Raw genomic sequence first — 27,997 nt, 5'->3', positions numbered from 1 at the left:
TTCCCTCTCCCTCCCCCTCCCTCTCCCCGATTGCCTGTTCCCTGCCTGACTAGCTGTCTGGTTTATCTTCAATAAGAATGAAAATTCTAAATTCAAAGATTGGGCCATTTGGTATGTAAAAAGCCTCAGTACCCCCCCCCCCCAAATGACTTTTGTGCATGGAGAAAAAATTAAATGACCTTGAATTTGAAATTAGAAGGTTCAAATTTTTGGTTTTGAGCTCTTACAAAGCTACACCTCTATAATTTGATAGGCTACTTCACTTGAACTAATTGACTTCAATTCACACCCTCAGCCAACCAGAAAAAATATGCAGTTCATTCCTGCTAGATAAACTAGACAAAAGTAGGATACGAACAGAAATCAAGCTGTTTGGAGTTAACCTGGGAACTTCAAGTAATTAAACAGTGAGTCATCATAATAACATTTCATAAATCTTGCTTTGCTCTTGTATTCTACATTTGTTTGTTTAAACTCCACCCACATTCCAGAATATTTCATTTTCTGTTGCTATGTACAGAATCCTCATTTTCAAATGTTTGAGTCTGTCCTAACATCTCTCTTACACAGACACTCATAATTCCCCTATAACGATCTCTGTTGCGATTCCTTTCTAAGAATAGTGTCAGTTTCTATCCTTGTTCTATGAAAATGAGTACCTGTCTGCCATTGTTGAGTGTGATATTGCTTAAGATTGTCCAAAATGCAGCTTCTGGACAGGCACCTCCTCAGGGCTTCAGATATGCCTCTTACGACGTGATCATCCCAAGGAAGCTGTCTCCCAAGTATGGGGAAGAAGAACCCCAGGATGTGAGCTACCTCCTGCCCATTGAAGGAAATCCCCATGTGGTATTCCTCAGGCAAAGAAGGAACTTCATCCCTAAGGTCTTTCCTGTCTTCACCTATAATACATCAGGAGATCTCCAAGTGGATCATCCTTTTATCAAGGATGATTGTTTCTACCATGGATTTATTCAGAGGAAGTCCCCTTCTCGAGTCACCCTCAGTACATGTTCAGGAGGCCTGAGAGGTCTCATACAAATGGAAAATAAGACCTATGAAATTGAACCAGTCCAGGAATCTTCTACCTTTCAACACGTGGTGTTTCGGTTAGAAGTAGAGGAAGAGGCTCTCCAAATGACTTGTGGAGTTGGAGAGGAAGAGCAGAGCCATCAAGAGGACATAATACTTGAAACAGAGAATGTTGCCACCAAGGATATTTTTGGTAAGTCCTGGTGGCCACATACAAGATATATCAAAGTGGCAATTGTGATTGATTATGAACTATATTTGAGGTTTCACAGAAATGAATCTTTTATTACGATGCAAGTTCTAGATATTGTCCACACTGCAAATTCATTCTATGATCCACTTTCTGTTCATCTGTCAATAACAGGCTTAGTGATCTGGTCACAAAACAACCCCATAAACATTACCTCTGCAGCAGGTAGCACACTTTCACAGTTTAATATTTGGAGAAGAGATCATCTGCTTAAAATTTTAAAAAATGATGTTGGTCACTTATTATCATATAAGTATTTTGGGGGAACAGTAGGACTTGCTTATGTTGGAACAATATGTAGCGGTCACTGGGCAAGTGCTATTGAATCCTATAGAACTTCCAGTTTGTTTTTAATTTCTGAAATATTTGCCCATGAACTGGGACACGTGCTTGGAATGCAACATGATGAACAATTTTGTTATTGTGAAAAGAGTAAATGCATTATGGCAGCCGAAGCAGTAGAGACTGATAAATTTAGTAACTGCAGTTACAAGGATTATTTCCAGCGTAGAAACACTGCGTGTTTATTTGTCCCACCAGACACTAACACAACATTTAAGTTTGAATCCTGTGGTAACAAAAGAGTGGAAAAGGGAGAGCAGTGTGACTGTGGGTCACAAACACAATGCAAGTCAGATCTGTGCTGCCAAGCTAATTGTATATTGCGCCCTGCGGCTGTTTGTGCCTTTGGACTGTGCTGTGCTAACTGCCAGTATCGTCAACGTGGAACTGTTTGCAGAGAGAAGATTAGCAGTTGTGATCTCCCTGAATATTGCAATGGGACTTCAGAGCACTGCCCAGAAGATGTGCATGTGCAAGATGGTGCTGTATGCAATGATGGCGCGTATTGTTATCATGGGAACTGCACGACTCATGATATGCAATGCAAAATGATATTCGGTAGTGGAGCAACAGTCGCTTCTGAAGTTTGCTTCACAGAAGTGAATAATAAAGGTGATCGCTTTGGCAACTGCGGCCTTAAACATGGAAATTACAAGAAATGTGATACTGGGGATAGCCTGTGTGGCCGTATTCAGTGTAAAAATATACAAATGCCTTCCTTGGAGGACCACACTACATTAATTCATACTTCCACTGGAGATAATCAATGCTGGGGTACTGACTACCACACTGGGATGAAGGTAAATGATATTGGAGCAGTGAGAGATGGTACTCCTTGTGGCGATAATACGTTGTGCATTGAGGGTAGTTGTGTTAATGTGTCCATTCTGAAATATGACTGTAATGTCACAATGTGCCACAATCATGGAGTTTGTAACACTCTGAAACACTGTCACTGTGATGTTGGATGGGCCCCTCCAGACTGTAGAAATAGAGGCTGTGGAGGTAGCATAGACAGTGGGCCAGCTCCATTGATAGCACAGTGTAAAACTAATATGAAAATCTCGTCTGTAGCTGTAATACTCTTGGCTTTTTGTCTCACAATTGTTTGTGCTGGCCTGGTTATCTAGTTCAAAGATAGACTAAGAATCCAATTTGGAAAATGTCAGGCAAGAGCCCATGCCACAAAATTTTAAAAAAAGAAGGAATACCAGTGTAGCTTATCCTTGCTAAGAATCCACAGTGCATTCAATATAAGCAAAGGCATTAATAGTCAATTTGAAAAACAAAGAGATTTCAAATTTCAATATTTTACAGGAGTTTCTGAGACACATACCCTTTTGAAAAATCTGGCTTGTTTGAAGGGGAAGAAAACCTCCGATATATGCAAACTAAGTTCTGTGAGAATGAGTTCAGAAAATCTCTGATTTGTAATGAAAAATAACTTTCCGGGATAGCCTTCAAAATGAAGTGTCTGAACTGAAGATCCCTTAACTAGTAGCTGGCTATATCAATAGTACATTGGATTTTAAATAAAGATTAAGAAGCATTGTTGATTATAGATAATTTTGGCTGTCAACAGCAGCGCACACTGACCCTTCTCTAATTTTGCTCTGGCATGATTATTGATGAAATTATTATAGACATTCGGTATTTTGAAGCTACTCAGTGATAATTGGAGAAAGACATATCCAATGTTGTCCTCTGTGTTATTCATTTACAACTTTTCTCATCATTTCTACTATGTTTGATCTGTTCAAAATAAAATATTCTTTAGGTTTTCATCCCACTGGAAAAATTAACTATCAGTGTCATCAGTGTATCCAATTATCATTTCCTAACCCACCGCAAAACACAGATACATAGAGAAGGGGTGAGGAAAAGAAGGAGGGAGGGGAGAGAAAGAGAGGGAGAGGGAGAGGGAGAGGAAGGGTGGGAGTGAGAGAGAGAGAGAGATGGAGAGGGAGAGAGAGAGAGATTTATATAAACGTATAAATAAACTCTCATAGACTCACTTCCCTGCTCCTCCTCTGTAGAAGGGTTTCACCCAGAAGGGAAAATCAATCAATTTTTAATGGTACCTCAACAAAGAAATGGAGCCATGTTGCTTCTTCCTTCCACCTTCTTTTCTTTTTGGGACATGAACAGGACACTTTTCCCAGGTAAGTTATTCCAAAAAATTTACCGCACAAATGAGGACAATCCCAGTGTGGCTGCCTCTGCCTTCTCCACCTTAATGGCAATCCTTCCCTTTTGCTTTCATGTTTATGTTTATGTTCAACAGAGATCTGGCAAAGAAGAAAGTCCACCAGTGAATCGGCTCAGAATGCAGCAGATATTCTTGCATAAAGATCTGTTTCTTCCTTGATCCATTACTATGTTACTCACCTTGTGGTTTTTCTTTTTAAAAAGCCACATGGTGACTCTCTGGTGACCACGATCCCAATACTACTAGGTTTAATTGCCAGTCCTTAACTGCATTATGCTCTACTCACGTGTTTTTAAATGGTGGAGAAACAGGTTGTCATATCCAAAACATGTCACACTAAGTAAATGAAATGAAAATAAGAGACCCAGAAGATGATTTCTTTCTGTTAAGCTGAGATGGCACAGTGGTTAGGATGCAGTACTGCAGGCTACTTCAGCCGACTGCTACCTGCAATTTGCCGGTTCAAATCTCACCAGGCTCAAGGTTGACTCAGTCAGTCTTCCATCCTTCCGAGGTGGGTAAAATGAGGACCCAGATTGTTGGGGGCAATAGGCTGACTCTGTAAACTGCTCAGAGAGGGCTGTAAAATGAAATGGTATAGAAGTCTAAGTGCTGTTGCTATTGCTATTGTTTTAATGTTCACAGGTGTCAAACTCATGGCATCACATTGCCATCATGTGACGTATCGTGATGTTCCCCCCCCTTTGTGGAGCTGGGGTGGGCGTGGCCTGCACATGACGCATCCAAACTGTGGGACACCAGTTTGACACCCCTGTTATAGCCTATGGCTGCCCTATCTAAACTGTTACTATATGGAATTTGGTAGTGTTACAATGTAACATTTCTACAGCTTCCAAGAGGGAAAAGATGTGCAGTGCTACTTTCCATTCCCATTTTACTCCTTATCTATTCTGGGGCATGACAGAAATGATCTCCACAAAGATTATTCGGATATATAGAAAGAGTAATACGTTTTTCTGCTAATTTAAAAAAAAAAAACAACCTGATGCCTGGAAGAAGCTCACTCATCTATCATGTTGGGGGAAGCAGGAGTGGATGATGCAAACTTGGCACTGGCGGTAAGCATGTTCACATAGCTGGTTCCGGAACAATTATTCCTACTCATGAAGCGCTGGTGGGTGAATATGGAATTTAGTAGAAGCACTTTTACTTGCCAGTCTATTCTTCTGGTGAATGAACATTTGGGCAAGGGGGTGGGTGCATGGCTTAGGATTCGGTCCTAATCTTTGCAAGGGAATTCTTGAAAAATTGGTATTCAGAAAAGTCAGCCATCAACAGGCACATAGAAAAAGATATATTTTTACTGTCCCCAGTTCCACCAGGAACTGGGGACTATAACAGCAGATCTGCTGCATAATCTTGCTGTTCTCCTAATCACTGTAATAGAAAGGTGATCAAGGCTCTGGATCGGATTGCGTCCATTTGCCCTCTGCTCACCCATTGATCCTCTCTGACCTCGGGGGTAGAAGATAAGGGATGGCAGAAGATAAGGGATGAATTTGACTGAACATGGGTAAGAGCTGCTACTGTGGCCTATCCTGTAACCATTTGTGTAGGAAGTGTAAATATTTCCCCACACTAATTGCATCTGCAGATAATTTATCAGCACCACTCTTTAAGGTGAGCTGTCTGCTCCTGGAGAAGGAGGAGATTGAGGTTCACCTGAAGGGGTGCACTGAGGATTTTCTGTTTCATTGTTAGCCAATTTGACTCCGGGTGCAATTCAAGGTTCTGGTTGTCACCTTTAAAGCCCTTCATGCTTGGGACCAGGTTGTCTGAGTGACCATCTCTTGCTGATCACATCCAGCTGACCCATTAGAGTGTGGAGGAAAAGAATGTTGCGGGTTCTGTCCTTTAAGGATGTACATCTGGCGGGACCCAGAAAAAGGGCCTTCTCCATAGTGGCTCTCTCTGTCTGGAACGTTATCCTTCCAGAAATTAGACTGGGCCCCCACTCAGAAACTCTTTTATAAGGCCCTGAAGACATGTTTCACGAGCGAATGTGGAGAACCTGTGATGGAGCCCTTTAAATGGCTGATTTAGTGTGTGTAGTGGCTGAGGTGTGTGTATGTGTGTGTGCGTGTGTGGGTTTGGGTGTGGGTGTGGTGGCTGAGGGGGGTGGCTTTACTATTTTTTTATTATTTTAATACATTATTTATCTGTAAGCTATCTAGAATCACTTTGAGTAAATAGGTGATTATAAACATTCTGTAATAATAATAAATAATAAATAATAAATAATAAATAACAAACAACAAACAAACAATAAACAATAAACAAACACTTAAACACATAAACACATAAACAAATAAACACATAAACACAAACATTAAAAGATAAAAGATAAATAACTGAATAACTGGATAATGATAATAAATAAATAAATAATAAATAAATAATAAATAAATAAATAAATAAATAAATAAGCAAGCAAGCAAGCAAGCAAGCAAGCAAGCAAGCAAGCAAGCAAGCAAGCCAGAAGACCCAGTAGCCCCAAAAGAAAAGGGAAAAAGTTAGGAGTCCTCTACAATATACAGGGTAAGGATTTTAACAGCCACTAGGTAGGATAGGCAGCAGAAAACCAGCACAACATATCCATGAATATCAACACTCAGTGAGATGACACAATGAAACTCCTTAGTCACACAACACACAGATCGACTCGACCATTCGGATGGGGAAACAGTCAGCATCCTCGACCAAGTTAAATCCCAAAGTGCAAGGAAATCTTGGCATACTTGGTATTCAGACAAGTCAGTCATCAACAAACACATCAAGAAGTTTAAAAGAAAGCTAAAAGAACAAAACATTCATTTTTGGAATCTAATTTTAGTAGGCTTTTGATCCCACTTAACAGGAGGTGTATAGACTCTGCAGTATCCGATGCAATCTTTGTTGAACAGGACAATTTTTTGTCTTGTTGCTGTTTCATGTAGTTTAACACCACAACATTTTAAACATGACACAAATATTTGCCGTTTTTCTTGCTCTTGTATCTTGGTTCACCCTTTCAAAAATGAAGAAGAGTTCAGACTGAACAGCCGTTTAAAGGGGTTTTTTTGTGCTAAGAATGCAACTTATGGTCCTTAATACAGTTTCACCCCACAATACTTGTAAATTTCATCAGGTACAAGCTTTAGGGAAAAATAGTATCGGAATTGTTTTCTACAATCGCCATACAACTTCCATTGCCAAACCTTCTCTTGGTTACTGTCAATCATTCCAAACATTATTCCTTCCTATTGCTAAATCAACAGGAGATTAGGCAATACATTCATATTTATCTATATCTTCCCCTATGCAGAGCTTCTGTTTAAAGCTCTGAAAACTTGAATGAAATTTCAGTGGTGTCATGATTCTTCATACCAGATGATCAGAACTAAATAGCAAATCTAACTTATAAATTTGATGTGGATTTGAAGATCTGAGATTAGTTAGACTGACATGCTTTTCTCCCTCCCCCTCCCTCTCCCCGTTTGCCTGTTCCCTGCCTGACTAGCTGTCTGGTTTATCTTCAATTCAATAAGGATGAAAATTCTTAATTCAAAGATTGGACCATTTGGTATGTAAAAAGCCTCAATACCTCTCCCCCCCCCCACTAAAAATGACTTTTGTGCATGGAGAAAAAATTAAATGACCTTGAATTCGAAATTAGAAGGTTCAAATTGTTGGTTTTGAGCTCTTACAAAGCTACACCTCTATAATTTGATAGGCTACTTCACTTGAACTAATTGACTTCAATTCACACCCTCAGCCAACCAGAAAAAATATGCAGTTCATTCCTGCTAGATAAACTAGACAACAGTAGGATACGAACAGAAATCAAGCTGTTGGGAGTTAACCTGGGAACTTCAAGTAATTAAACAATGAGTCATCATAATAACATTTCATAAATCTTGCTTTGCTCTTGTATTCTACATTTGTTTGTTTAAACTCCACCCACATTCCAGAATATTTCATTTTCTGTTGCTATGTACAGAATCCACATTTTCAAATGTTTGAGTCTGTCCTAACATCTCTCTTACACAGACACTTGTAATTCTCCTATAACGATCTCTGTTGAAATTCCTTTCTAAGAATAAGGTCAGTTTCTATCCTTGTTCTATGAAAATGAGTACCTGTCTGCCATTGTTGAGTGTGATATTGCTTAAGATTGTCCAAAATGCAGCTTCTGGACAGGCACCTCCTCAGGGCTTCAGATATGCCTCTTACGACGTGATCATCCCAAGGAAGCTGTCTCCCAAGTATGGGCAAGAAGAACCCCAGGATGTGAGCTACCTCCTGCCCATTGAAGGAAATCCCCATGTGGTATTCCTCAGGCAAAGAAAGAACTTCATCCCTAAGGTCTTTCCTGTCTTCACCTATGATACAGTAGGAGATCTCCAGGTGGATCATCCTTTTATCAAGGATGATTGTTTCTACCATGGATTTATACAGAGAAAGTCCTCTTCTCGAGTCACCCTCAGTACATGTTCAGGAGGCCTGAAAGGTCTCATACAAATGGAAAATAAGACCTATGAAATTGAACCAGTCCAGGAATCTTCTACCTTTCAACACGTGGTGTTTCAGTTAGAATTAGAGGAAGGGGTTCCCCGAATGACTTGTGGAGTAGGAGAGAAACAGCAGAAACATCAAGAGGACATAATTCCTGAAACAGAGAATCTTGGAAACAAAGAAGTTTTTGGTAAATCCTGGTGGCCACATACGAGATATGTTGATGTAGCAATTGTGATTGATCATGAACGATATTTGCAGTTTAACAGCAATGAATCTTTTATTACAATGCGAGTTCTGGATATTATCCACACTGCAAATTCATTTTATGATGCACTTTCTGTTCATCTGTCAATAGTAGGCTTAGTGATATGGTCACAAAGCAACCCCATAGAGATTACCACTTCATCATATGACACCCTTAAATTGTTTAGTACTTGGAGAAAAGACCACCTGCTTAAAATTTTAAAAAATGATGTTGGTCACTTATTTGCATATAGGAATTTTGGGGTAATAGTAGGACTTGCTTATGTTGGAACTATATGTAGCAGTCATTGGGCAAGTGGTATAGAATCGTATAGAACTTCCAGTTTGTTTCTTATTTCTGAACTATTTGCCCATGAACTGGGACACAATCTTGGAATGCAACATGATGAAAATTATTGTCATTGTGGAAAGCCTGTTTGCATTATGGCACCCTATATAACAGAGACTGATAAATTTAGTAACTGCAGTTACAAGGATTATTTTCACTATAGAAACACTTGGTGTTTATTTGTCCCACAAGACACTAGCATAACGATTACATATTGTGGTAACAAAAGAGTGGAAAATGGAGAGCAGTGTGACATTGGGTCAGAAACACAATGCAAGTCAGATCCGTGCTGTCTACGTAATTGTCGTTTGCGCCCCACGGCTGTTTGTGCCTTTGGACTGTGCTGTGCTAACTGCCAGTATCGTCAACGTGGAACTGTTTGCAGAGAGAAGATTAGCAGTTGTGATCTCCCTGAATATTGCAATGGGACTTCAGAGCACTGCCCAGAAGATGTGCATGTGCAAGATGGTGCCTTGTGTAATGATGGTGTGTATTGTTATCATGGGAAGTGCACAACTCATGATATGCAGTGCAAAATGATATTTGGTAGTGGAGCAACAGTCGCTTCTGAAGCTTGCTTTAGACAAGTGAATAATAAAGGTGATCGCTTTGGCAACTGTGGCCTTAAACATGGAATTTACAAGAAATGTGATACTGGGGATACCCTCTGTGGCCGTATCCAGTGTAAAAGTGAAGAAATTCCTTCTTTGGAGGATCACACTACAATAATTCATACTTCCATTGGAGATAATCAGTGCTGGGGTACTGATTACCACACTGGGATGAAGGTAAATGATATTGGAGCCGTGAGAGATGGTACTCCTTGTGGCAATAACACGTTGTGCATTGAGGGGAGTTGTGTCAATGTGTCCATTCTGAAATATGACTGTAATGTCACAATGTGCCACAATCGGGGAGTTTGTAACACTCTCAAACACTGTCACTGTGATATTGGATGGGCCCCTCCAGACTGCAGCAATATAGGCTATGGAGGTAGCATAGACAGTGGGCTACTTCCCATTTCAATAGAGGCTAACGGTAGTATGAAAATCTCAGCTATAGCTGGAATATTCTGTGCCTTTTGTCTCACAATTGTTTCTACTGTTCTGATTATCTGGTTCAAAAATAGGCTGAGAAACCGATTTGGAAAATTTCAGGGAAGAGTCCATGCTACAAAATCAAATGATGAAGGAGCACCAATGTAACTCACCCTTGCTAAGAATGTACAACCCATCCAGAATAAGCACAGGAATTAATAGTCAAATTGAAAAACAAAAAAATTGAAACTTCAATGTTTTAAATATATTTCCCTGACATTTCTTTGAAGGTGAAGAAACCTTGTGATATAGTCTGTGAGAATGAGTTGAGTAAATGAAATGTAATGAAAAATAACTCCCCAAGACAGCCTTGAAAACGAAGCGTCTGAACTGAAGATAACCTCAAGCATTAGCCAACTATACCAACTGTACATTGGATGTGAAACAAAGATCAAGAGGCATTGTTGATTATAGAGAATTTGGGCTGTCAACACAGCACTGCACATCGACCCTTCTCTAATTCTGCCCTGTTCAGATTAATGATGAAATTATTATGGACGTTTAGTATTGTGAAGCCACTCAATGACTACTGGAGAAAGACATCTCCAACATGGCCCTCTGCGTTATTCAGTTACAACTGGTCTCATCTGTTCCACAACGATTGATCTGTTTTAAATAAAAGGTTGTTTAGGTTTTAGCCTAGCTCTTAGTGTCATCAGTGTGCCCAGCTACCCTTTCTCACACACTGCAAAAAACACACTGACACGAGAGAGAGGGAGGGAGAGAGGGAGAGAGGGAGGGAGAAAGATTCATATAAACGAACTCTCATAGAGAGCTACGTCTGGTAGAAGAGCCCTTCATTCATCCACCACCAATTCCTCCTCTGGCCCACAGCTACAAGAAACATCAGTCACTTTATAATGATAATAACTTAGCAAAGAAATAGAGCCATGTTGCTTCTTCCTTCTTCCTTCTTCCCTTCTCAGGACACCTATATGGCACTTGCTCTTGATAAGTTATTCCAAAAACATACTCAAACTCAATGCACCAGTGAAGACAGCCCCAGTGTGTCGTCCCCCCCCCCGCTTTTCCTCCTTATTGACAATCTTAACTGGACAAACACTCTCTTTTCCAAGAGAGATTTTCCATCCAAACATCTCACACTAAGTAAATGAAATGGTAATAAGGGACCCAAGAGATGATTTCTTTCTCTTTTAATGTTATTTCCTTTGGCTAAACTGTTATTATGTGGAATTAGGTAGGGTTGCTATCTAACATTTAGGATAGGATAGAATTGTTTATTGGCCAAGTGTGATTGGACCAGTGGTGGGTTTCAATTTTTTTGGGAACCTACTCTGTGGGTGTGGCCTCCTTTGTGGGAGTGGCTTGCCGGCCATGTGACCTGGTGGGAGTGGCTTGCCAGCCATGTGTTTTCTTTCTTTCTCTCTCTCTTTCTCTCTCTCTTTCCTTCCTTTTGTCTCTATGTCCCTTTTTTCTTTTTTTCTTTTATCTCTCACTCTTTTTCTTTCTTTTTTTATTTATCTATTTCTTCCTTTCTTTCTCTTTCTCTCTCTCTCTGTGTCTCTCAGTCTGTCTCTCTGTGTGGGGGGGGGCAGTGGTGTGTTTCAAAATTTTTTGGAACCTCTTCTGTAGGTGTGGCCTGCTTTCCGTGTACACTAGTGGAATCTCTTCAGTAGATTTGACGAACCGGTTCTACCGAATAGGTGTGAACTGGTAGGAACCCACCTCTGGATTGGACACACAAGGAATTTGTCTTTGGTGCATATGCTCTCCGAGTACATAAAACGAAAAAGAAAGGGAAAAAATACATTCATCAAGAATCACAAGATACAACACTTAGTGATAATCATAGGTTACAATCATACTAGGAAACAAACAGAACAATATAAACCGTAAAAATACAAGCAAGTGGTTATAGTCCTAAGTGGGAGGAGATAGGTAATAGAAAGGATGAGAAGAAGAATAGTAATATAGTCTTTATTTCCACTATAGAAACACTGGCTGCTTATTTGTCCCACCAGACACTAGTACAAAATTTAGTTTAAATCCTGCACTGTCCCTTTCTATCTTCTCAAGTGTTTCCCGCAGGTCACAGAATTTATTTTTCCACATGGAGCTTTCTTTAAATTCAATAGCTCCATTTCCACATTTCCTAAGTCTAACCAGTGTAAACAGATAAGATCGAGTTCTTTAAATTTGGCTTTATCTGGAGAAGTAAGAAAACACAGCATTGTCTCCATCTTACGGAACTGTAAAAATCTGTTACCAAAATTCAACTTTGCAGCTGCTACAATGCTAGAAAATTCCTTATTGATTTCCTGATGGCTTGTAGGATTGTCTGCAAATGTTGTAGAATTTTCTAAATGCATTTTTCAATTTGGAAAATATTTCAGCTGCCCACTTTCAAGGTCTCTTTCAAAAACTTCCAGTTTTCTCTCAAATGTTTTGATATCACAAAAGATCCTTTCTGCTGTTTCCCCAAAACCTTTTAGTTGTTTGTTCACTCCATTGAAGAATACTGAAAAATCTGTAAAAAAAAAAAAAAAATGTGAGGTTGGTAACCAGGCCACATTATTCCTGCCCTTTTTCATCCATAAACAGCCTAATTTCATCCAAGCAGGCTACAAAACTCTGCAGGACTCATCTTCTGCTCAGCCACCGGACATTATTGTACATAAGTAAACATTTATACTGTGCCTGAACTTCCTCAAGGAGTTCTTTAAACTGTCGATAATTCACAGCACGGGCTGTTGTAGCCCAGCAGAAGCCGTTGGAGCTGCCACCAGACTCCGACAGTGAGGGGCCCTATGAGTCTGCTCTGGAGGATGCGGAGGACCCGGACAAGGTTCCGACTCTGAGCAGGACGCAGAGAGGCTGGTTGGCCACCAGGAGGCGCCTGAGCCTTGAACCAGTGGGGAGGAGACAAGGGAGTGTGATCCTGACATGTTTTTGAGCAGTGGGGAGGAGACAAGGGAGTTGGTCCTGGATGCCTGGCAACGGAGAGCTAATAGGCGTAAGGAACAGTTACGCAGTTACAGGAGATAATTGCACTCAGCTGGTGTTAATTACGCTCCTCTCAAGACTATAAAAGGAATGATTGTGCGCACGCTCAATGCAGGAGTCAACATATTTACTAGAACTGGAGAACTCTTGTGGCTAGCTTGGCAGGCTGGATTGCTGCCAAGGACTGGTCTGTGCTGGATTGCTGCCAAGGACTGGTCTGTGCTGGATTGCTGCCAAGGACTGATATGTGCTGGATTGCTGCCAAGGGCTAGTCTCTGTGTTAATAAATCCTTGAAGTATCTTTATCTCGGCGTGCTTTGGTGTAGGATGGGGGGGGGGGGGTCAGAACAACGAGCCATGATGAAATTCACAATTTTTGTGACATTTTTGAGGACATCTTCAAATTTTTTGCTGCTTTCCCTGGCACAAAGAGCTTCTTGATGTATAATACAATGGAACTGGATGACTATGCTTTATTTCTTTAACAAACAACTGTATGAAACCAGATGTTGCCCGCACCATAGAAGGTGCTCCATCAATAGTAATTGAAACCACTTTTTCTGGTCTTATGTCTTGTGACGAAAAAGCCTCCATCATAGCATTGTAGATATCTATCCCTTGTGTTCTTTCAGGCAAAGACACCAGTTTCACCAGCTCTTCTCTCATGATGTCACCAACAGCATAATGCAAAATTACTGCTACCCTTGCATGAGTATTTACATCAGTGCTTTCATCCAAGCACATGGAGTAACAGGCTGCCTTTTGTAAGTAAGAGGTGAGTTGCTGACTAACATCAGTTGCCATGCGCTGGATTCGAACTTTAACAGTATTTCTGCTAAATAGAACCTCAGAGATGCACTTCATAATTTTATCCTTGCTTGGGAAATCCTGAAAAAGGGAATCACTTCCAGACAACATGGCTGTTTTGATAATATCCCCATCAGAGAAGGGGCCATGTTCTGCTTAGGCACAGTGAAATTTGAAAACTGGCAGTTGTCAGATGATTTGTTCTGGGCAGAAAATTGGAAAAACTAAGAGTCTGGGAATGATAGTTCCTCGCTTTTCTTTCAATAAACTCTTTTCTTTTCTTTCAATTGCACCACTTTTGTGGTTGGTGTCAAAGTGCTGTCTGACACGTGATGTGCGACACACAACATTTTCATTGCACAAAGTACATAATGCTTTCCCACTGTGTTCAATCACTCCAAATGACTCTGTCCAGGCCTCTTAGAATGATCGTCCACTATCTGATTTTTTTTTTTTTTTTGCTGTGCTTATTTTCAGATATTCAAGACTTGGAGTGTACAAAAACACATTATTTTAAAAAAAAATGAGGGATCCAAATCAAACCTATCCCTGTACCAAAAGTAGCTCACACTATTAGTTAATACTGAAGAAATTCCCTGAATCAACCAATCTACAGCAGTGATTCCCAGCTGGGGGTTCTTTTGAATTTGCTGAATAGGAGAAAGCAATTTCACAGAAGAGGGGATGGAGAGGGTAGTGGGATGGTTTGTCTGGGGAAATTGACAAAAGATGGAGAAGAGTATCTTGCTTTTAGACATGATAATAGCTATCTGTTATGTCTATCTGCCGGCAGCTCCTCTGGGGGAAGGAGAAGAAGAGTGAGAAGTCAGGATAGGGAGGAGACGACCAGGAAAGGGAGAGAGAATGGGAGAAAGGAAGGCTGAGAGGAGGGAGGGAAGGCTGAAGGGTGTGTGTGGAGCTCATTTGTGAATATTAACATGGGTGCTCTGAGCAGAGACAGACATCCCAGAGGCACTGAAGCAACCGCCCCTCTTCCCTCCGGGCAAATGAGGGGTTTCCTTGCTATAACTTTCAATGACCCAACAGCTGCATGGAAGCCAGATGTTGGGAAATCACTCCTTGCTCGGTCCTCTACAGAGCAGGAGCCTCCCACCTGCACTTCTGAATCAGTGATCTCCTTCGAATAGTACCTGGAGGCTGTTAGGGGCTGGATGGGGAGCAACAGGTTGAAACTGAATCCTGGGAAGATGGTGTGACTGTGGGTTTAGGGCACTTTGGTCCATGGACAGTTGCCATTTATGGTCTAGGAGGGTGTGGCACTTCCCCAAATACACCCACTGCATAATCTTTGAGTTCTCCTGAATTTGTGACCTGCTGAAAGAGCAAGTGGCAGTTTTGGGGAGAAGGACCTTTGGACAACTACGAGCTGTGCACCAATTACACCCTTTCCTGGACCAACAATCCCTACTCTCTATCACTCATGCCTTAGTCACTTGTCTTGACAATTGCAATGCGCTCTACATGGAGCTGCCCTTGAAAGCCCTCCAGAAGCTCTAGTTGATTCAAAATGAAGTGGCCCACATGGTTTTGTGCAGATCTCTACATGCACATGTGTCACATCTATCACAGGAGCTGCATTGTTAGCCAACATGGCTACAGGTTCAATTCAAGGTGCTGGTTTTCACCTTTAAAGCCTCCTATCAATACAGGGTCTTGGGGCTCATGGGGTAGTGGCCTCAGAATTTACCTGACCACAGGTTTTAAGAGGCTGCTATGGAATACCAGGTGTATCTTCCATAGCAGTCGGGGCAATTTTAATGCACTGTGACCAGGTTGATAATCTTCACTATGGGTAATGGCCCCCTGAACTTAGATCCCAACTTTTTGCTGGGGAGTTTTAACTTCAAGTCTTTTGTGGAGAGGTAGACCTTTCCCCCCATCTGGGATGGCCATTGTGGGGTTCAGTGTTCATCTGCCTGTGTCTTATAGGTCTGTGCTGCTTTAGCTAGCACTTTCTTGACATATTCCAATGCTTCTTTTACCATTGACAGCTAGTCTGTCAAGCTGATTGAGGAGGGGGGGAAATCCCTTGGGTATTCTGGCATTGGGACAAAGTCCATGCCACTCACTACTTTGAACGAAGTTGGTCCCATGCTACTGTGAACAGCATTATTATACGCAATCTCAGTAAAAGGCAGGAGGTTTGCCCAATTGGACTGCTGATCGTTTGCCTGACACCTCAGGTATTGCTCTACCATGGTGTTCAGACATTCTTCTCATTATTAGCTGGATGAAAAGCCGAGCTAAGCTGCTAGGACACACCTATGTACTGCAGGAACTCCCTCCAGAACAACCATGAACTGGACCTCTCTGTCTGAGATGATTCTTTGTGGCACTCTATGCAGGTAGTAGATGTGCTTCAGGAACAGTTTGGTTAGCTGGTGGGTTGAGGGTAGGCTTCTGCAGGATATGAAGTGTGCCTGCTTGGAGAATAAGTCTAGCACAATCCAGATCACAGTGTCCCCCCTCAACTCTTTGCCAACTCCACTATAAAGTCCACTGCAATTTCCTGTAGCAGTCCGGGGGGAGGGGTCTTGTTCCTGTCAGTGTTCCAAATGTCATCCAGAATTAAATCAGAGTTTAAGGCATAGCTTTCATCAACATTCCAATTTAATAAGAGAGACATGTTGGTACATCTGAGGAATACCCGATCCTGAAAGCTTCCTGGGTTTCCCACCCAGTTGAAAGTTCATCCTCTTCCCCCACACCCACAAGTCCATCACATGGTCCAATCTTCCATTGCCATGCTGGCATTTCCACCCATCTAGTTCCGGTCAGGTTGAGAGGTGCAGAGACAAAGAATGACCTTGGGCTTCTAGAAACGAATGTTTTATTTTGACAACAATACATTCTACTCCTTACTATTCCTCCTCCCAATTCCCCACTAATGAAACAGCGTGGTAAAATAATAGAGTGTGTGGCAGGCCAAAGATCCTAAAAGGAATATGAGTGCATGCCTGGTGTTCCCCTTAGTGAATTATTCCCACCAGGCTTCTGGGCGTTTCACCAGCTGAGCCCAGGGCAGGGGCGGGGGGATGGGGGTGGTTATTAGGGAAAGTCTCGGACCTCAGGAGGTCACCGTGCCTCAAATAGGCAGGTGTGAGTCCCTTTTTGTGAAATGGGGCCTTGGAGTTCAGGTGGGCCTTTTTGTTACGTACCTGTCTCCCTGCTACGTTTCATCAGCGCTGCTGGAGCTGCTGGATGTGTTAGCTGGATTGGCGGTTGATTTCCCCAGGCTGATGATCATGGGGGATTTCAATCTGCCTTCCATTGGCGAGACATCCAAGTCAGCTCGGGAGTTCATGGCTTCCATGATGGCTATGGACCTAACTCAGTTAATTCAAGACCCCACCCATAATGTGGCAGTGGATGAATGATCTAGATTTAGGGGATATTTCTATCCAACCCTTGTCATGGTCGGATCATTTACCTAGGAGCTCGGAGAGTTGAAATGCTGGAAAAGACACCTAGAGAGTGGTTGGACGGCCAGCCAGTCCGAATCTGATCGAACACTAATAAGAATTCATATTAAATCCTACTTAGTGGCGATAAAAGCGGCAAAACGGCAACATTTTTCTGCTCTTATCACGTTCGCACATAACTGCCCACCCGCCCTGTTTAGGCTGACTTGCTCCTTACTTAACCAAGGAACTGGGAAAGGCCCCTTGCAGGGTAGAGGTGAAGAATTTGTTCAGTATCTGCAGGATAAAATCACTCAGATCCAAACAGGCTTGGACTCTGACTGGGTAGATTTGGGTGAGTCGACGGGGATGAATCTTGTGGAGACCATCTGGGATGAGTTTGACCCTGTGACCCCCAAGGGCATGGACAGGATTATGGAGATACTCAGTGCTGCTACTTGTGTGCTGGACCCGTGTCTCTCTTGGTTAGTCTCAGCTTCCCGGGAGGTGACACGAGGCTGGCTCCAGGCGATTACCAACACTTCGTTGAGAGAGGGGTTCTTTCCCACCACCTTGAATGAGGTGGTGGTGAGGCCCCTCCTTAAGAAGCCTTCCCTGGACCCAGCTTCTTTTGCCAATTATCCTCCAGTCTCCAACCTTCGCTTTGAGAGTGCAATAGCACGTCAGCTTCCCCAGTTTCTGGATGAAGCTGTCTACCTGGATCCATTTGAGTCGGGTTTCAGGCCCAGATACAGCACTGAGATGGCATTGGTCACGTTGGTCGATGATCTCTGGTAGGCTCAGGACAGGGTCTGCTCCTCTGTCCTGGTCCTGTTAGACTTCTCAGCGGCTTTTGATACCATCGACCATGCTATCCTACTGTGACGACTCAGGGGGTTGGGAGTGGGGGGCACCTTTTTACGGTGGTTCTCCTCCTACCTGTCGGATCGGTCACAGTTTGTGTTGACTGAAGGGCAGGGATCGACCCCGAGGTGCATCACTTGTGGGGTGCCTCAGGGGTCGGTTCTCTCACCCCTCCTGTTCAACATATATATGAAGCCACTGGGTGAGATCATCTGTGGTTTTGGGGTACGGTATCATCAATATGCTGATGATACCCAACTTTTCATCTCTACCCCAAACCACCCAAACGATGCCCTCGACGTGATGTCCTGATGCCTGGAGGCTGTGCGCATCTGAATGGGGAGGAGCAGGCTCAAGCTCAATCCCTCCAAGACTGAGTGGCTGTGGTTTCCGTCATCCCGATTTGTGCATCTTGTTCCATCTTTGATTATAGGGGAAGAAATTCTAACCCCCTCAGAGAGGGCCCACAATCTGGGTGTCCTCCTGGATATGCGGCTTAGTTTAGAAGAACACCTGATGGCCATAACCAGGGGGGGCCCTTTACCAGGTTCGCCTGGTATGTCAGTTGCGCCCCTTCCTGGATCGGGATGCTCTGTGCACAGTCACTCATGCCCTCGTCCTTTCTCGCCTGGACTACTGTAACGCTCTCTACATGGGGCTGCCCTTGAAGAGCACCCGGAGGCTTTAGCTGGTCCAGAATGCGGCTGCGCGGGTTATCATAGGGGCACCTAGGTGCTCCCATGTTACACCCCTTTTAGGCAGCCTGCACTGGTTGCCGGTTGTCTTCCGGGTGCGATTATGACCTTTAAAGCGCTCCATGGTTTAGGCCCAAGATACCTGTGAGACCACCTACTGCCACCGGTAGCCTCCCACCGTCCAGTGTGATCCCACAGAGTTGGCTTCCTCAGGGTGCCGTCGGCCAGACAGTGTCGGCTAGCGACCCCCAGGGGGAGAGCCTTCTCTGTGGGAGCGCCTTCCCTCTGGAATGAGCTGCCCCCGGAACTTCGTATAATCCCCGACCTCCGGTCCTTCCGACGCGCCCTAAAAAGGTGGCTTTTCCAGCAAGCCAGCCTGGCCTGAACAAAACAAAATAAATTATTGATCGTTGTTAATTTTAATTTGATTTTTTTTAAAAAATGTTATTGTTAATTCTAATTGGGTTTGTTTGGGATATTCTATTTAATTTTCTTAAACTTTTGTATTATGTGTTTCTTTTAATGTTGTATGCTGCCCTGAGTCCTTGGGAGAAGGGCGGCATATAAATCTAATAAACCAAACCAAACCATTGTGGTGCAAATGGTGCACTTTTCACATAACTGTCCAAATCTTTCTTCCCGCCAGACCACCAGAGTTGCCCCCATACTAAATGTAAAGTCTTTAGAAACTCAAAGTGGCCCGCCAATTTGATGTTGTGGCTCTTCCTCTGCATAGGGACTCTGGGATGTAGAGTTTTGTCCCCTTTTTGTCAAGATATGTTGGTTGTCATGGAAGTAGGGGGTCTGCTAGCATTTCGATTTTGAGTTCAATGGTTAGATCACTTGCTGTTCAATCTGGCCAGTCACGGTGTTGTCGTCTGGTGGTCACTTGGGCTTCTGGTGGTCATGTGGTACCAGGTTAGCAGTGCTCATCTTACAGCAAAAGCCTCCTTTTCCCTTGCAGCCCAGTGCCTCTCTGTGTCCATAAGTTTGTGAGAAGTGCAGGGCTGTAATTTTCCTTGGCTATTTCTTGGGAGTAGCACTGCTCCCACTGCCATGTCACTGGCATCTGCTTGGATAATGAAGGGTTGTTTGGGATGAGGAGGTTTCAGCAGTGGTTCCTTTGAAAAAAGTTCTTTTAGTGTTTTGAATGACTTTTTGCAGGTCCCAGTGTTGGGGTTGTCCCAGGCAGGGCTTCCTCCCTGGACTCCCTGTCTTTAGGAGGTCTGTCATGGGTTTGGCAATCTTTGCAAAGGAGAGGATGAATTGCCTGTAAAGGTTTGTGAAACCTAGGAAGCTTTGTAGCTGTCTGTAGTTGCAAGGAGGCTGCCAGTTTAAGATGGCTTGTACTTTGGCTGGGCCCATTTCTATGCCCTCATTTGACATGTGGTAGTCCAGGCTGTCTAGCTGTGTGCAGTGAAACCCAGATTTTGACAGCTTGGTGTACAGGTTTGCCACCAGACGTTTTTGCAGTACCTGGTGGACTAGGGGTGTGTGGTCCTCCATTGTCTCAGTGTAAATGAGGATGTCATTCAGGTAGACAAGGACCCCCTTATAGAGGTGCTCATGCAGCACCTTGTTTATTAACTGCATCAACACCGCTGGGACCAGCGACATGTGGTGAGGTTTATGGCTGGTGAGGCACTGATGTCATCACCCAGATGCTGAGGAACAGAAACATTTTACATTTACAAAATATAACAAATACATTTCAGTACTTCAACAGCATACAGGTAGTCCTCAACTTACAACTGTTCATTTAGTGACTATTCAAAGTTACCCCACTGAAAAAAGTGACTTAAGACCGTTTTTCACTTATGACCATTGCAGCATCCCCATGGTCACATGATCAAAATTCAGATGCTTCGCAACTGGTTCATACTTTTGATGGTTGCAGTGTCCTGGAGTCACATGATCACTTTGTCCAACCATCTTACATTTTGCAAACTTCTGACAGTAGATAAGCAAAGTCAATGGAGGAAGCCAGATTCACTTAACAACCGTGTTACTAACTTAACACCTGCAGTGATTCACTTAACAACTGCAACAAGAAAAGTCGTAGAGTGGGGCAAAATTCACAACTGTCTTACTGTGCAAAATAAAATTTTAGGTTTGATTTTTTTAATTAAAAGTTTTAATGAGTTTTACAATTATATACCTTTCCTCCCTCCCCCTCGATCCCTCATCCCCTCCCTCTTCCCCCCCACAACCTCCCAATGCAAATGCAGGGTATAAACATTTAGCAACCATATACTAAAATAAACTAACTAACTTTAGCGTCATCCCTCGCTTGTACTTTAACTCCCCTTTTGTAAAGCTAACTTTAAATAAGTTGTAACATTCCTTGCTCATTCATTCATAAGCTATCTGAAGTTTCTTAGTCCCATATTTATTTTGAATGTAATCTATAGCAATAGCAATAGTTAGGCTTATATACAGCTTCATAGGGCTTTCAGCCCTCTCTAAGCGGTTTACAGAGTCAGCATATTGCCCCCAACAACAATCTGGGTCCTCATTTTACCCACCTCGGAAGGATGGAAGGCTGAGTTAACCTTGAGCCTGGTGGGATTTGAACAGCCAAACTGCTGAACTGAAGTAGCCTGCAGTGCTGCATTTAACCACTGTGCCACCCCGGCTCATATTTATTTTGAATGTAATCAATCCATCTTCTCCATTCCAGCTTGTATTTCCCATCTGAATAATCCTTGAGATATGCTGATATTTTTGCCATCTCTGGTTTGTTACTTTTAACGTCCATTCTTCCTTCTTCCAGTACTGCGCCACCAACAGTCTTGCTGCCATTGTTAAGTTCAGAATCAAATTAGTCTCTATAACTGTACAATCTGTGATTATACCTACCAAGAATAACTGAGGAGTAAACTTTATCCACTTTTTAAGAATATTTTGCATAATCCACCATATTTTTATCCAAAATGCTTTGACCTTTTTACAAGTCCACCATATATGATGATACATAGCATCAGCACAATCACATCTCCAGCATTTAGGTTGTAAGTTCGGAGACATACAAGCTAATTTTTTAGGACCTAATGCCATCTATAAAACATCTTGTAGAAATTCTCTCTCAAGTTTTGGACTTGCGTAAATTTTAGGTTTCTTACCCATATCTTTTCCCATGTTTCCATCATTATTGGTTCTTCAAAATTTTGTGCCCACTTTATCATACAGTCTTTAACTAACTCTGTTTCAGAATCTATTTCTATCAATATATTATAAAACCTTTTTATATGCATTTGACTTTGGTCCCTAATTTGTTTTACTAGGTTGTCCTCATTTTGCATAATACCAATTTTCTGGTCTTTTTTTCCATCTGGCCTGTAGCTGTCCATACTGAAACCAGGTTTGAATTACCCTTTCCACTTTTAGTACATTCAGAGGTTTTAACTGTAATACACCTCCTTCTATAGTAAGAAGCTGTCTGTATGTGGTTACATCCTGTTTTTGTTCTGTGCTTATATTCTCTATTGCGTGTCTGGGTATTGGCCACATAGGTATCTTATCATTTAATTTATGTTGATATTTTTTCCAGACACGCAATAGAGCATTCCTTAAAATATGACTTTTAAAAATCTTATCCACCTTCTTATCATATATTAAATAAGCATGCCAACCATACACCAAATCATACCCTTCAATGTTCAGTATTTTATCCTCTGTTGAGTTGATCCAATCACTAATTATTGATAAAGCTACTGCTTCATAATATAATTTTAAGTTTGGCATTTTCAAACCTCCTCTCTTACGTACATCTTGCATTATTTTAAGTTTTATTCTCGGTTTCTTCCCTGCCCAAACAAATTTATTAATATCCTTCTGCCATTCTTCCAAATTTGCATCTTTTTTAAGTATTGGTATCATTTGAAAAAGGAATAAAAACTTAGGCAAAACATTCATTTTTACTGCTGCTATCTTTCCCAGCAAAGAGTTGTAGTTTTTCCCATTTCTTCATCTCTACCTGTATTCTATGCCATAATGGTTCGTAATTATACTTATATAATTTCCCATTTGAGGTTGTAATATAAACTCCTAGATACTTGACCTTTTTTACTATCTCGCATCCTGTTATTCTTTTAATTCTTCTCTTTGATTTGCGTTCATATTTTTAACTATCATCTTTGTTTTCCCTAGATTTATTTTAAACCCAGATACGTGACCATATTGATTAATTATGTTCATTAAAGCCATAGTTGATTTCCCCAGTTGGGGAAATGCTCGTAATCTGTATTCATAATGCCTAATCTTAATTCCCTGTAAATCATCTGACCCGCGTATTTTATTCAACAATAACTCCAGGGTTAAGATAAACAATAATGGAGACAGGGAACACCCATGTCTTGTTCCTTTTTCAATTTTAAAAGGTGCTGTTAAAATACCATTAACTATAATTTGTGCTGTTTGTTCCTGACATATTGCCTTGATAGATTGTGTGAAATGCTCTCCAAATTTCATCTTTTGTATTATTTTCATTAAAAATTGCCAATTTACTTGATCAAATGGTTTCTCCGCATCCAAGAATATGAACGCTTCGGGACTTGGTTGTTCTTTCCCAGATACTCCAATATATTAACAATTTGGCTTACATTACTTTTCATTTGTCTCCCTTGTATAAAACCAGATTGATAATTGTGGATCACTTGTTGTATAACTAAAATCAACCTATTTGCTAATATTTTAGCAAAAAATTTATAACCTGTATTGAGTAGTGATATAGGCCTATAATTTTTTGGCTGGCTAAGATCATGAGCTTCTTTCGGAATCAGGGAGATAAAGGCTGTTCTCAAAGATGGAGGTACCCTTCCTTACAATTGGATTCTATTAAATAGTTCCTTAAGAGGTTCTACCATTTTTATAATAAACCACTGTCAGTCCATCTATACCAGGTGCCTTCCCAACTTTTAATTGTTTAATTACCAGGAGGATTTCCTCCGAGGTTATTGGTTGATTCAATCTCTCCCTTTGCTCATCCGTAACTATAGGGATTTTCTCTTTCTCCAAGTACCTATCTATGTCTAAACCTTGTATTTTATCACCAGTGTACAATCTCGTGTAAAATTCTAAAAAAGCCTTTTTAATCATATCCTGTTGATAAACTTCTTTACCTTTATAATCAATTTTTTCTATAGTACAAAATTTTTGTTTTTTCCTCGTCATATATGCTAACCATCTACCTGGTTTATTTGCATTGCAAAAAGTATTATGTTTAGCATAAAATAAATTAGTAGCCACCTGATCTGACATCAACATATTAAATTGCACTCGTAGTAAAGTGATTGCCTCTTTTGTCTTATTACCTGAGTTAGATATTAGCTCCTGCTCTTTCTTCTTTATCTCTTCCTCTAATTCCTTTCATTTTGCCCCCTGTCTATGTCTATATAGATTATTTAAGTTTATTAAAACTCCTCGCATGTACGTTTTACTTGCATCCCAAACCATTTCCATAGATGTTCCCTTATTCATATTAAGAGCAAAATATTCTTCCAACAGTTTTTTACATTCATTGACATTTTTTTCATATCTAAATAAATTTTCATTTAACCTCCAAGACTTTCTAGGTTCCTTCCCTTATTCTGGTTCCATCCAAACTGGGTTATGATCTGTTAAAGCTCTCGAGCGTATCTTCCTCTTCTTTACCTTAGAAAGAAAATCATTTGTGATTAATATAAAATCAATCCTAGAAAAGGATTGATGCCTATCAGAGAAAAATGTAAAGTCCTGTTCTTTAGCATTCCTTTCCCGCCAGATGTCTCTTAGCTCAATATCGTCCATCATATCAAAGAAAGATTTAGGTAATCTTGCACGTGTTTGAATATTTTGCAATGGACCCTTCTTGTCTTTCTCAGTATCCAATACTCCATTCCAGTCACCCAATAATATATACGATCTAAATCCCATTGTATTAACTTGGTATGGAGCAACTTATAAAATTTTTCTTGTTGTTGATTGGGGGCGTATACCCCCGTTAAGAGTATCTTTTTATCTGGAACTTCCCATCTATATTGTATCTGGTGGTTTTTAAGTTCATCCACTAGGAATGCATAGTCTTTCCTAGATTTCAACATTTTTGGTGGAATTTCCTTCAAAACTGTCACCTCCTGACCTGCAATCTGCAACTTGGTTTTATAGGACCAAGTAGTATCAGGTTCCTTATATTCCTAGTAGCAAAGTAGACTACAATCTCTTGGTAATTGTTTCTATCTGGCAATCCATGAATTAACACAGTATATTTTGTCCATTTGCCAATCATACTCAGCTCTTGGTTGACCAATTAATTGGTCAAAAGCTTCTGCAAGAATCTCTTTCAGATTTTCTTGGTTATTCTCTTTCAGGCCTCTTATTCTCAAAGCAAATTCCATCACTCTATATTGTATCATTGTAATTTCTGCTTTTGACTTATCAGTCTTATTTTGAACCTCTTCAACTTTACTTTCTAGGTTGACATTGGACTGGTTAATTTCTTCCACTCTATCATCCAATGAGGATACATAGCTAGCCAAATCTTTAAAGGGCCAAGGTGGCGCAGTGGTTAAATGCAGCACTGCAGGCTACTGCTAGATCAGCAGTTCAGCGGTTCAAATCCCACCAGCTCAGGGTTGACTCAGCCTTCCATCCTTCCGAGGTGGGTAAAATGAGGACCCAGATTGTTGGGGGCAATATGCTGACTCTCTGTAAACTGCTTAGAGAGGGCTGAAAGCCCTATGAAGCGGTATGTAAGTCTACTGCTATTGCTAAAAAAAAAAAGGCTTCTACTATGTCTTCTCTTATTTGCTGGTTACGAGTCTGGTTTAGCTCCTTGATCCCAGATATTTCCTCCGAAACCTCCTTAAAGGCAGATGTAATCTTTTCTTCTATCTTAAGTTCTAAAGCAGAAACCTGTTCTTTTAAGGCGCCTTGCAGTGGAGGGAGGTAATAATGACTGTAATTTGTTTGTCGGGGCTGGAGAGCTGCCAGCGCTCTTTGAAGTAGTTGTTGTTCTAACTTGTTTTGAGGCCATTTCAACTATTCAATTAAACTTATCTTCCACCAAATTGTTAAGTCCAAACAAACCACTTAGTCCAATTATTAAGTCTTGTAGCTTATTAGTAAATCAATGCTGTTTTGAGTGAACTTAAACTCTTAGTTCTTTTAACAACGTTAGGAAGCACTTAAGATGTAATAGCTTGTTAAGTTTCGATTCAGCCACACCTTCAATATTCGGGCACCATTTTCACTTCAATCTTGTTAGTTTTAACAGAAGGAGTTTTTGTAAAACGGAGTTAAAGTTTTAAAATACCTGCAATTGTGAAACTCTCCAGTATTTGCTCTGCCTGCTTCTTACTCAAATGTAGATCAAACATTGATTGCAGGGGTGGTCGTGGCTCTTTGATCTGTGGAAAGCAGAGCATCCTGAGAGCGGAGTGTGTCGAGCTACAGGGGGGCTCACACCTTCCAAACCCTAGAATTTACTCCTGGGGGGGTTAAGGGAACTCTACCCATGCTTGGCAGCTCTCCTCTTTCCTCTTCACCCAAGGAAAGAGTTTTCAACCTGCCAGACAACTGATTTACGCTGTCCAGGCAATGTAACGCGATCTCGGGGCTGGAACGTCTCAGAGGAGACGTTGTCAGAGCAGCACGGTGCCACCGGAAGCCCGGTTCAATTGTGGTCATAGGTTCAGGACTACCTGTCTCCTATTAAAACATGACAAATGATCATCGTGAAGGGAGGACTGTGACCTCTTTGATCTTTTTACAATTGCATAGAAAATGGCGAGAATTAATATTCTACTTCAGTTTTACTTGGAAATGAACAGCTATCAGTAATAAAGTTTAGCAGGGAATGGCATTCACTATTGAAAACATATCGTCCCCTACAACCCTGGGTAGAAATTTTGGAATATATTTAAGGCAAGTTAAATATTAATAATTAATTTTATATAGGTTGCCTGCATTGGATGTTTGCATAATGGAATGATGGAGGAGGAGGAGAAGGAGGAAGAGGAGAGATGAAAGGCAAGGGGGGGAGGAATTCCTACTGTTTCCCCAGTGTATCCCTCAGCAGTGGCAGGTAACTGTAATTCACGTCCAGGTCTGCTCAACCACCCCGCTTTGCACCGCAGGTATTATTTAACTAGGGGTGAGTAGAAAACAATGAAAAATAAACGTGTTCCCCCTGGAGCTTGGTGGGGGGGAGCAGCAATCCCCGTCTGTCACCAAAGGAACCTCAGGCAGTTAAAAGGGAATAAGCGTGGCCTTAGCTCAGCAGAAATGACTGGATTTTATTATTAGCCCACCTCGTATAATAAAGCGCTATTGCCATCAACGTTCTAGCAGGCCGGGGCGGGGGGACAATTTTTATCTTCATCCAATTTTTATGCTTCATTGTTGCAGGAGGCTGCTAATTGTTCTGGTGGGACATTTGGTGGGGGGTTTCCCTGTGTGGGCAATGTTTCTATTTGCTGGTGTGGAAGGGGTTTGGGTCCTCTTGCTATCATCAGCCTCTGAATGCCCCTCTTCCATCAGATTGTCAGCCTCCACTTGTCTAGTCAAGAGCGCCCCTGTATGACCGTGTCCATCATCTTAGGGGCTATTTTATGAATTGGATTGCTTCCCAGTGGACTGCTAACTCTATCTTCACTGATTTGATCAGGTAGGTTGTGTAGACTCCCCCTAGTAGGGACCCATCAACTTGTTCGAATCTGATCAGGTGGGCTAGTCTCTTCGCTCTAATCCCCAACTTCAGGACTGTGGTTAATCAAGCATCTAGTGCAGCCTGAGTCTATTAGGGCTTGAAAAGTACCCCGGGTCTCCATTTTTGGGATTGTGAGAGGCATATTGTGAGGATATAGGGATGGATCCATTCACTCACCATTGCGTCATTTTTATCTTCGTCCTTTCTGTCATAGAAATCCAGCAATTGGTCATTATTGGCTTGACTCACCACCACCACCACTCTGGCTGGGTGGGGGGCACCCCTACAGCCTGGAGGGCTTTTCAGGATGTGTCAGTGGCATGCCTGGGGCTTCGTTTCAGTTGTGTCCTGGGTAGTGGCTCTGGCTTGGGTTTCGGAGCTGGGGTTGCGCATGTCAATGTAATGTGGCCCATCCCTCCACATCTGCAGCATTTCAATTGGCTTTGTGGGAGGGATGGTTTTGGAGCCGGCTATCCTGGTGCAGCCTCCCATTGGCCAGATGGTCTCTGGTCTGGTTGT

General features: G+C 41.8%; 2 protein-coding genes across 2 annotated transcripts in view; both read left to right on the top strand.

Moving 5' to 3' along the window:
* The first annotated feature begins 511 nt into the window (after positions 1–511).
* The window catches only part of LOC148049664 (disintegrin and metalloproteinase domain-containing protein 20-like), a 63,488-nt gene continuing 36,002 nt past the window's right edge, over positions 512–27,997 (top strand). The window contains exons 1-2 of the mRNA XM_087721621.1: positions 512–1,225; positions 13,637–13,779. Coding sequence (XP_087577747.1) covers positions 646–1,225; positions 13,637–13,689 — 633 coding nt within the window. The 5' untranslated portion in view covers positions 512–645 and the 3' untranslated portion in view covers positions 13,690–13,779. The remainder of the gene's footprint in view (positions 1,226–13,636; positions 13,780–27,997) is intronic.
* LOC148049669 (disintegrin and metalloproteinase domain-containing protein 20-like) lies at positions 6,289–10,855 on the top strand. Its single transcript, XM_087721606.1, has one exon. It carries the CDS (start codon positions 7,959–7,961, stop codon positions 10,146–10,148), a length of 2,190 nt encoding a protein of 729 aa, XP_087577732.1. The 5' UTR covers positions 6,289–7,958; the 3' UTR covers positions 10,149–10,855.

Source organism: Thamnophis sirtalis, unplaced genomic scaffold (genome assembly GCF_051295495.1).
Source record: "Thamnophis sirtalis isolate CommonGarterSnake01/CBP01778 unplaced genomic scaffold, rThaSir2_p1.2 scaffold_1, whole genome shotgun sequence".
Taxonomy (NCBI): Eukaryota; Metazoa; Chordata; class Lepidosauria; order Squamata; family Natricidae; genus Thamnophis; species Thamnophis sirtalis.
Note: the sequence above shows the minus strand (reverse complement) of the source record. Positions and strands in the feature narration are given on the sequence as shown.